General features: G+C 53.7%; 1 protein-coding gene across 1 annotated transcript in view; it reads right to left on the minus strand.

Moving 5' to 3' along the window:
* The window catches only part of SPATA13 (spermatogenesis associated 13), a gene marked incomplete at its 5' end in the record, with an annotated part of 81,670 nt that overhangs the window by 54,945 nt on the left and 16,061 nt on the right, over positions 1-10,664 (minus strand). The window contains 2 exons of the mRNA XM_045293986.1: positions 7,130-7,274; positions 9,370-9,720. Of these exons, the coding sequence (XP_045149921.1) occupies positions 7,130-7,274; positions 9,370-9,720 (496 nt within the window). The remainder of the gene's footprint in view (positions 1-7,129; positions 7,275-9,369; positions 9,721-10,664) is intronic.

The following is a 10,664-nucleotide window of genomic DNA, read 5'->3' on the forward strand; positions in this document are numbered from 1 at the left end:
CCATCATCACCAAGCCCACGGCTACCTAGTTGCAGCTGGCTACCTTCCAGGAGCTTTGTCAAGGCAGTGCAGGCCGCCACGGTGATTCAGTCTCCTGATTTAAATGCCACGCCCAGCCGTCAGCAAACGTGACTGAGGTTGCTCCACGTGGCCTCTCAGTACAGAGATAGTACACACACACTCTCTCATACTCAAGTGCAAATCCCACTGATGCCTGGCAATTCCACCTCGGAGGGTTTCCTGAGCGGAGCCTCAGCTTTCTCCCTCGGTGCAGCAGCTCAGGGCTTAACCCACCACCCCAGTAGGACTCCCGCTACACAGAGCGGGAGAAATGGCTGGGTTAAGAGCAGCACTGAGGGTTGGCTAGGTTCCGAGAAGAGAGAGACTACTTGCGTCTTGAAGGAGACGGTCTTCATTTGTTTACACAACTGACGGGCTAATGCTCATCTTCCTGTCTGGAGAACAGTTAGGTTGTGGGCAGTCCTTGATCTGGGGCTTTGGAGAGCACTGACCAAGAGGAGGAAACACACTTTTCTTATTTACAGAAAAGCGGAACTTCCCAGGAAACAGAAGCAGAGCTGTGACTCCGAGAGGGGGCTTCCACACAGTTGAGCAGACACTCCATTATCATTCAGTCCCACTTTTCCATGACCGGGGGAGGCCCCCTGTCCAAGGAACTCAATGAGGAGTCCGCCGTCATCAATGTTTTGCTAATTTTGTTTCTCATAAGCCCTTTTTGGGGAGGTGGGTCATGTGAAAGCCAAGTTCATACATGGAAATTCACGCCGGAGAGATAGAACAAACATTTTTAAAGGACGATATTACCAGTGCCATCATGAACACAGTTAATGGTAAATCCCATTTGGTTCCTGTCCATTTTCTGAAAACGATCTCATTTGACAGCTTTCTGGTTGGGACCAGGATCCAAAGCTCACGTACCGCATTTACAAGACACACGTGAAGATCCAGCATGTTTTTCCCAAGTGGCTCGCTCGTGGGCATGCTGTGTGTGGGCTGTCCAGCACTTGGCTGGGTAGAGAGGCCAGGCATGCCCCAGGAGAAATCTGCAGACTTGGAGATGGAAATTCCTGGGCCAAATTATCATCTGCACCTCACCCATCTCCCAAACCAGATGATGATGGGACCAGGAACCTTTATAAGCAATCCACTGGCTGCGCTCTCCAACAGGAGCTGGCATAGCAGCAGAGCACTGGGCTGGGAACCAAACAGTCAGTGGTTCAAGCCCAACAACAGCTCAGCCCTTCCCCTTGCAGGCGGGGATGCAAAACGGTACAGGCAGTGTAGAGAACAGTGGTGGTTCCTCAGAAAACTACAAACAGGACTATCACATGACCCAGCGATGACACTCCAAGCACACACCCAACAGACCTGAAAGCACCATTCACAGCAGCAGCCTACACAGAAATCACCGAAAGGCCCTAACCTACACTGATCACTGGGTATACAAGACCCGGTAGATCTATACAACGGAATACTGCTAGGCCAGCAGGAGCACTGACAGGAGCACTGACGTCCGGAGGGATGCCACAGTCCCGATCGAGCTAGAAGTCATTACACAGAGGGAAACGGGCCAATCACACAGGACAAATACTGTGTGACATCACATACATAAAAAGACAAGAAAAGGCAAATGTATACAGACCCACATTTATTACTAGGGATGAGGAGAAGAGGAAAAAGAGGGGACACCGCTGATGGGACCATTACATTACTTAAGGGTGCAGCTGCACAGCCAATTAATGTAAGTGCTGTGGATAAAGGGTACAGCTGTACAGAATGTAGTAACACTATCGCAAAAGTTATGGAACGGATACTGTTAAGAATTGGACTGTGTGTCCCCGCGCCCCCTCTCCGCGCCCCAAAAAAGTATGTGTTGCCCAATCCTAACCTCTATGACTGGTTGTAATCTCACGTGGGTGTGGGTTGTCTTCATTACGCTAAAGAGGCATGGTTAGTGTAAGGATGTTGTAAGTCACTCTCTTGAGAGAGGAAAAAGAAACTAAGGAAGCAAGTGAAAGAAGCAGAGATGGGGAAAGAGAGCCACTGAAACACATGCAGGTCTTCAAGGAATTTGGAAACAGAAGATACAGCAATAAGGAACTTCCTCCAGAGGTGAGAGAGAGAGAGAGAGAGAGAGAGAGCTAGCCTTCCCTAGAGGTGATGTCCTGAATTCAGACTTCTAGCCTCCCAACCGTGAAAGAAAAAATTTATATGTTAAAGCCATGCATTTGGGGTAGTTCTGGTATAACAGCCCTAGATAACCAGATAAAGCAGACGTATTTCTAACAATCACACATACAAGCAGACGTATTTATAACAATCACACACATACAAGCAGACGTATTTATAACAATCACACACATACAAGCAGACGTATTTATAACAATCACACACATACAAGAGTAGCTGCTGAAGCTACTTATACACACCCAGTACCTTATGCGATTTGCTTCCTTCGTTTGAAAGTGTGGGTCACGGTTTCATGGGACACACCAGTTAAACCAGTTAACTGACCTAACAAGGTGTGGAGGGAGGGCTTCTGTTCTAGCTCCAGGTTCACTGGGTAGTGGATGGGCTCTTAAAAAGTTTGCACATGGACAACCAAGGCACACTGGTCTCTTCACCCGGAGCAACAGAGGCGGGAGAGCCAAGAACGAGAGGACATGGAATGCATGGCCAACGGCCTCTGTCACAACTGCCTCTTTCACCTCCACAGTAGAACAGCTGCACATGTGGATCACAGATTCTATACGAAAGTCCTGACCTAAAGGGGGGACGTGCAGAACCGTATTTAAAATGATCATGATTCTAGTTTTCTGGAGCTACGGAGGGAGGATGAACCCGGCAAACTATCCACTCAGATCGTCTTTAAGCCTTAAAGCAAAGCAAAACTCGTGAAGCCATCTTACAGCAGAGTTTAGCTTAACTAGTGAGAAGGGTCTGTGCCTTGAGCGCTGTGCTTCTTTAAGAACACGTTCTATGGGGTCAATCGGACAAGAGCAAGGTGAAAGATGACAGGGGAGCCTTGGTGGGCCACGAGTCTACGTTAACGAGGGAGGAGGGACTCCAGACAAGAGACAGAGGACGGCTGCAGCACTTGAAGAATGTCCCGAGTGTCACCACCCTGGACCTGTGAGAACCACTTAAAGAAACAACCTGAGTGGAATCCTGGGATGCGAGACCGTCCCAGACGCGGCCATTCATCAGGGGTTCCAGGATGGCACCTGTCGGTGTGCTCACCGCCTACGCGCAGTTGGCCGTGAGGAAGGAGAGGACCGTCCAGGAGGCAGGTGGGCCCCCTGCAATCAGGTGGAAGAAGGCCCCAAAGGCCCAGCCTGTGGTGTCCAGATAAGCAGAAATTCTGCCTGAAGAAGGCCATGCCGGCCGTCGCCGAGGTCCCGTCTCCCAGCCTGCTTCACAGACCTTGCCACCTGCCCATTCCTTCGGCAGAGTGGGCCAATTCCTCAAAACCAGTGCATCTCTCGCATTCTCGGGACCTATCATACAGGTATAAACCAGACCAATGGCTGAAGAAGCCCGTCTGGCTCCTGGCGATCCCATGCGCTGCACCGGGAAGAGAGCCTGGTGATCTGTTCACAGTCCAGAGGTCGGATCACCAGCTTTTCCTTCTCAGACGCCTCTGGGTGGGCTGCAGCTGCCACCCATTGGGTTGGTGGCCAAGGCCTTAATCATGTGCACCACCAGGGACAGGGTCTGGCGCGCCTCCTGCTCCTCTGGAGAAATCCGAGGGGACAGTCCTCCGAAGAACGGACGCAGCGCATCCACTGGAGTTGACGATCCAGGTCCCGCTGGACTCAGCCTTCTCATGCCAACCAGCACCCAGCCGACACGGACACCTTGTGTGGTGGTCTCTGTGCTCCCGGAACGTGCACAGCAGCCCCCCACCCCCCACCCCCACTGACTTGCCCCCTCCATTGCCCTGCCTCCCTGAAGCATACATCACAACGTTTCCTTCTTTTGTGGACAGTGGCTTCTTCTCACAACAGTGACTCAAACTCATCGTCAGGATTGGCTACAGCGGTTCTCAACCTGTGGGCCGTGACCCCTTTGGGGGGAGTCAAACGACCCTTTCACAGGGGCCGCCCAATTCATATCAGTAGCAAAATGATAGTGATGAAGTAGCAACGAAAATAATTTTATGGTTGGGGGGTCACCACCACATGAGGAACTGTACGAAAGGGTCGCGACATCAGGAAGGTTGAGAACCACTGGACTAGAACCTGGCTACTGATGGCCAGGGTCCCTTCTCCTTCCCCATCCCCTTGGCTGTGGGCACCTCGGCATGCCCTTCCTGTCTCGGCATGGGGGCTCCTTCTGGAGGGCCTGGCTCCCTTGGATCCAAGCTCAGCTGGCCCCTGCTCATCTCCAGGTCTCCCATGTCAGCTCTTGAGAGAGCACGCCCTCGTACTCCCTCACACCTTCCCAGAGCAGTGGTGGGTGCCTGAGAAGGTCCCAGGGAGGGACTTCGATAGTCTGCCTGAATGCTAGAATGTGTCTTTTTGTTATGCTAGACTCTATTGTGTTCCATCTGATAACAGCAGTGCCAGGCTCAGCAGGAACTCTGCACATTTTTTTGTAGCTCAGATGCCACCTCCCTCAGCCTAGAGCCCTACCAGGTGAGGTGCTGGGCAGAGGCAAGGGCAGCACACAGTGGGGCCGCAGAAGCACAGTCAAAGACCTTATAGGCAGAGACAGACATGTCCTTTTGCAACGTCATGGGTGAAGCCAGCAGTCAACACATTTCGCTGCTAACCAAAGGCTGGTGGTTCGCGTCCACCCAGCGCCCCTCAAAAGGAAGGTCTGGCGACAGACAAAACTCACCGCCATCGAGTCCGTTCTGACTCGTGGGGCCCTGTGCACACGGAACGAAACACTGCCTGGTTCTGCACCAGGCCCGTGATCGGCCGAGGCTCCACCCCAAGGTCCAACATCCCCTACGTAGGCAGTCCAGTTCAGTGCAGTCCCTACGCGTTGTGGAGCATGCATCAACCTGGGCACTAGCCAGAGCATGTCTGTACTTCTCCAGCATTTCTGCACAGAAGTTCACTGTCTTCTCAACAGTCTCCTCGCCCTTCCTGCCAATTCTCCCCACCCATTCTGGTTTTTATATACTTTCTGTGGCAGTGGGTTTGGTTTAGGTTTGATGGTGGTTTGGCTTTATGTCAACTTGAACCTGCTGAAAGTGGAGGCGTGGAGGCCAACCTATCAGGCTGCCGTCTGAGGATGCCTCCTCGGGGTATGGCCTTTTCATGAGAGAGACAGCGAGAACAGACGCTTCTCTTTCTCCGGCCCTTCACGCTCATCCTTGCTGAGCTTCTGTGTCTGCCTCCCAGGGCAGTCTCATGTGGCCCACTGACCCTGAGAGCCAGCCTCTGAGCTGCCGCCGTCCTGTTTTGTTCTCTGTTCCCAGCGACCTTGGATGCACGTGGCTCTGCACCCACTGGCCTGTGACCCCTGGGCTTCCTGCATCACACCTTTGGCTATGAGTCTGAAGAGGGTTCTGGCTGCATTGATCAGGCCCGTGTTCCGTGTGCACAGGGCCCCAGGAGTCAGATGAGTTGTACTCGACTGGGAAGCTTTGTTGGTACAAAATTATATCTTGATCTGAAGTTCTTTCTTAGACATAAATGAAGGTAACCAGCTTTGTTTCTCCAGACAATACACTGTCTTATCCTTGATATTTCACATCAATCCACCATTTGCATTGAAGTGTTGTCAAAGTGACATTCCAGCCCTTTCAAGCCTTTCGAACCATGAGGCCTACACTGGTCAATGCCTTTTTCTTACGGCTGCAGTTGGCACTCCTCTGTGGCAAACTTGCCCACAGAGAATACCAGTGGGCGGTATTCACAAAAGTCAGACAGTCCAGCCTCATCTTTCTCCCTTGGAACGGCTGCTGGGATCAAACTGCTGACTCCTGGTTCGCAGTCAGGCGCGTTCACCAGGGCTCCTGGAGATGAACAACAAACTCGCAGCCATCCAGTTGATTCTGGTTCACAGAGACCCTGTGGGACAGAGCACGACGGCCCCGGTGGGTTTCTGAGGCCGTAAATCTTCGCAGAAGCTGAAAGTCTCATTTTTCTCCCTCAGAGCAGCTGGTGGGTTTGAACTGCTGACCTTGCTGTTGGCAATTCAATACTGAACCCAGTACACCACCAGAGGTTCTGAGGGGGCTAATGAACAAAACCAAACTCAAAACTCACTGCCTTCGAGTTGATTCCGACTCGCTGTGACCCTACAGGGCAGGGCCAAACTGCCCTCTGTGAGTGTCCCAGATGCTAACGCTTCATGTGAGTAGGGCGCTCTGTCTTTCTCTCGCGGAGTGGCTGGTGGTTTTGAACATACGACCTTGCAGTTAGCAGCCCAATGCGTAACCACGACACCACCAGGGCCCCTGAAGATATTGGTAACATCTATTAAATATGTGAGTGCATTTACTAGCTCAACAGAAAACAAGCGTCAGGGGTAAGGTAAGCAAATGTCAGCTCTTACTGCTGGTTCCACGCCCACCTGGCAGGCACCAAAGTGAACATCAGTGTCGGGGCAGGTTTTGTTTATGAGGAGTTTTAATGCCAGTCCCACGGCATGGGGCTGTGCCTTCAAATAAAGCAGCGTTTACAGGAGAGTTTGCGAGAGTGGACCACACGGGCATGTCTGTCTGTTCACCAGAAGTGTGGCCGTCCGCGTCCACCCAGAGGAACCTCAGAAGCAAAGCCTGATGACCGCCTTCCAAAACTCAGCCCCTGGAAACCCGCAGCACTACTCTGATCGAGCGGAAGGAAACAGGAAAAAACATGGTGAGAGCGTATGAACGACTGCACTAGGTTTCAAAACGTCTTTGGAGTTGCCACCGGAAGAAGCGAGGCATTCAGAGACCATGGAAGAAGATGACTCCCCAGGGCCAGCGGGGTGGGGAGCGGGGGTGTCCCACTTGGGCAGCTGGTCCGATGCTGGTCACGGCAACACCCGGCATCGCCAGCAGGCCAAGCAGCAGAAGGGAGGCAGTCCTGAGAGGCGGAGATGCTGATTTCAGGGGCGCCGATGCTGATTTCAGGGGCGCCAGGCTGGGAGGGGACTGGGGACTTACTGTTAGATGCTCGCATCTGGCGCCGACGGCCCACTCGATCCAGCCCGATGGGGGTGCTCTGGGAAAAGGTGAAGGGTCGGAACCGGGCCGACACGGCTTTGTACGGTGGCACCTGGTGAGCTGGCACCGGAGGCCGGGTGGCGGGCTGCAAAAGGAAATCAAAGAGCTGTGAGGGGCTGCCAGGAAGTCGCAGTTCCTGCCGGCAGATCACACACTCCCAGCTGCGAGGTGCAGGGTGCTTGCCACAGAGCTGCCTGCAGCTGCTAGGGGTGCCTCCCTCCCAAAGGGGCAAATGTTTCACACGGGTGGTGTGAGCCCCTGGGCCTCCCCGTCACCAGGCTTGTGGACTCTGGAGCCCAAGGGACAAGCACTGGATCTCAGCACAGGAAGTGGTGGCGTCCCCACACAGGTGGAGGGTCTGAGGATGAGGAAGGCCAGGCATCCCACCAACAGCCAGGTGGTCAGACAGTGGCCTCTTGCTCACCTCCCCCTTCCCAGCCCTCCTCCCAGCTGCATACACTTGGGGGAAGTTGACAGAACTCTATGGAACTGAAGGGAGTTGTTTTGCCAAATCCCCACACGACAACCCAGCGTTCTTTTAAAGAAGCGTTGGTCTGCCTATCAAAGTAGCCTGGCCTCCTCGGACCGACTCGAGGACCTTTCGATTCTCCAGATTAGCCCTGCCCACGACCGTCTGTCAAGGGCCACATCCGTTCATGCGTTTTCTTTCCACGAGGGGGCTTTGAAATGTTTGTGAGACATTTCCATGATCTTTCTGTACACTCCCCCTTCCACCACCCCCAACCCCAGCGTTCGGAAGCTGACCCATCCGCTCGATGCGTGACGCTACGTCGCAGAAACTTATTTTCCGATACTCTTCTCTGGTGCCTTGATGGGGAATACTACCACAGGCGCTTGGGGTGGCTTTCCTATGCTCTGCTTCAAGCTGGTTAGTGCTCAGCGTAGCTCAGAACTATTTCCCACCTAGCAACACGGGACATCTTAAACCACGCAAAATCCCCGAGAGGTTGCCTGGGTTTCCCCAACTTAATTTGTTTCCACATTACGAATTCCATTCAACCCCGTTCAGGGAAGGAGTGGTTTCTGACTGCAGGCTATCGACTGGGCGGGCCTTGCGTTGAGGTTGATGGGTGGGGGGTATGCACACGTGCATACTCTAGTACTGAGGCTGATACGGAATTTCCTTGTTCAGAGAATTCCAGGAGCGATCTATTATATGAGGTAACTGGACACTTCATGGCTGTCGACGTTTGTGTGAAAACTTTAACCACAGCCTGGGGACCGACCTCACCAGATCCGTACAGACTTCGCACCAACATTCATGACACGTCTTGTAGCCTCACGTCATTCGCTGGCTACTGACTGAATTCATGAAAACATGCTATTGGGCCCCAAACTCACGGTCAAGGATTCCAACCCCTAATGGCCCTAGGAGGCAGGGTAGAACTGTCTGCTGGGGTTTCTGAGACTGTAAATCTTTACGGGAGCAGCCAGCCTCCTCTTTCTGCCTGGGAGCGACTGGCAGGTTAGAACTGCTGACCGCTCCCCTTACTAGCTCGGTGCAGTGTTTGCTATACCACCAGGGAGCCTTCATGGAGCCAATAAGTAAGATTTTAATCTACTTAAGATTTTAATTTACTTCATCTGTTGCTGAAAAGATGTAAAACATAAAGATGAAGATGATAAAACAAATAAAATTAGATCCTATCGCCTGAAGGGGTGTGTGTGTGTCAAATCGATTCCTTCCTCAGCTCCTCTCTCTCTGGGCTTTACCCATGGTGGCACATCCTCCCTCAAGGGTTTCTTGTTCCGAGGCAGCTCGCGCCGTATGCTCCATCTGTCTTGTGAGAAGCTCAGAAACAAATCACTGCCATCTAGTCGGTTCCAACTCCCGGGGACCCTCAAGGGAGTCTCTGAGGCTGTCCGTCTTCACGGGAGGAGACAGTCTCGTCTTTCCCCCATGGAGCGGCTGGAGGTTTGAACTGCTGACCTTGCGGTTAGTAAAAACCCACAGCAGACTAGTTTCCCGCCATAAAAGGAGCGAGAGGTTAGTAGTGCTCGGGTTAGTGGAAGGTGGGGGGTTAGCTGGAGCCCGCAGCGTCACGCAGTCAGGAAGGACAGGTGGAGAGCGTGGACAGACGGACGCAGGAAGGCAGAAGCGGAGGAGGGCGCAGCCCCCAGAACGGGCCCCAGCCCCAGGCAGAAGCAGCAGGCCTTACTTGGGTGAGCAGACTGTCCACTTCCGCCGCCGGGGTGCTCCCATAGAAGCTGACACCGCCGATCACCGACATGGGCCGGCGCCTTCGAGCCCCTTTTGGGCAGCCGACGGGAGCCAGGCCTGGCGTGGGCTGGCTGTCCACAAGGTCCATTTCCTGGGTGTCTACGGCCACGGAGTCTTCAGGGATGGACAGGCTCCGGCCTACTGACTGGCCATAGTCCGAGAGGGGCCTGGGCAAGGGTCTGGACCTCTTGCCAGAACTCCACCTCCTCCTGGGGACCCTCAGGGCCTCTGTTCGCTCTTCGTCCTGTGCCGAGGCTGAGGCCCTCCGCCGGGGATCGTCAGCAAGCACCTTTTCAAAGGTGAACAAGGCAGGTGAGCTCAGGTATCCAGGAAGGTATTAAACCAACGCAAACTGCGTCCCTCCCACCTTCTCGGCCCTTCCCCAAGGATTCGCGGTTCGCTGGCCTGTTTTGTCTGAGTTTTTTTGAGGTTATTTCTATAGAAAGTCGATTCCCATTACCAAACCCTATAGGGCAGAGTGGAACTGCCCCTGTGGGTTTCTGAAGCTGTAACTCTATGGGAGCAGACAGCCTCATCTTTCCCCCCCAGAGGGAGGGGTGGGCTCAAACCCTGAGCGGGAGGTTAGCAGCCCAACACGTAACCTGCTGTACCACAAACACAACGGAAACAGGGATAACATAGGCAGATCCAACTTTCTTCTGACACGAATTAGACACGGATTTGAAGCTGCGACAAGAACACCCCCCACCCCCCCAATCAAACTCACTGCCTTCCAGTCACTTCCGACTCTGGGGACCCTCCCGGGCAGAGCCAACCGCTCTGTGGGGTTTCCGAGACTGTCGGTCCTCGCCTGAACGGTGGTTCCCTTGAGGTCAGGCTGGCGGGGTCGAATCGGCGGCCCACAGTGCATGGTGACCAGAGACTACGGAAACGATTACTACTGTTACCTCCAGGAGCCGTGGCAGGCAGCTCCCCAAATCTCTGTAACAAAAGCCAGGGTCCAGCGCGCCAGCCAGTAGGAGGCCGGAATGTGTAAGGCTATCCCTGCTGGGATTCTGACATTTTCCTTCAATAATGTGAACGACTTAAAAATAGAAGGTGCTGTGAGAAGATTAGGCTGGGCGCTGCTAGGAAAACCGTGCGGGGGACTGTGGGGCCCCAGGGCATGGGGTGATGGATGGTGGGGAGGTGGGGGTGGCTCAAGGGCTGAGGTCAGGTGAGCTGTGTGGCTGTGGGCAAGTCACAGGCAACCTTTCCTGACCTCTGCATCCC

This window comes from Echinops telfairi, unplaced genomic scaffold (assembly GCF_000313985.2).
Source record: "Echinops telfairi isolate 266 unplaced genomic scaffold, ASM31398v2 ScPeMD7_2565;HRSCAF=3150, whole genome shotgun sequence".
Taxonomy (NCBI): domain Eukaryota; kingdom Metazoa; phylum Chordata; class Mammalia; order Afrosoricida; family Tenrecidae; genus Echinops; species Echinops telfairi.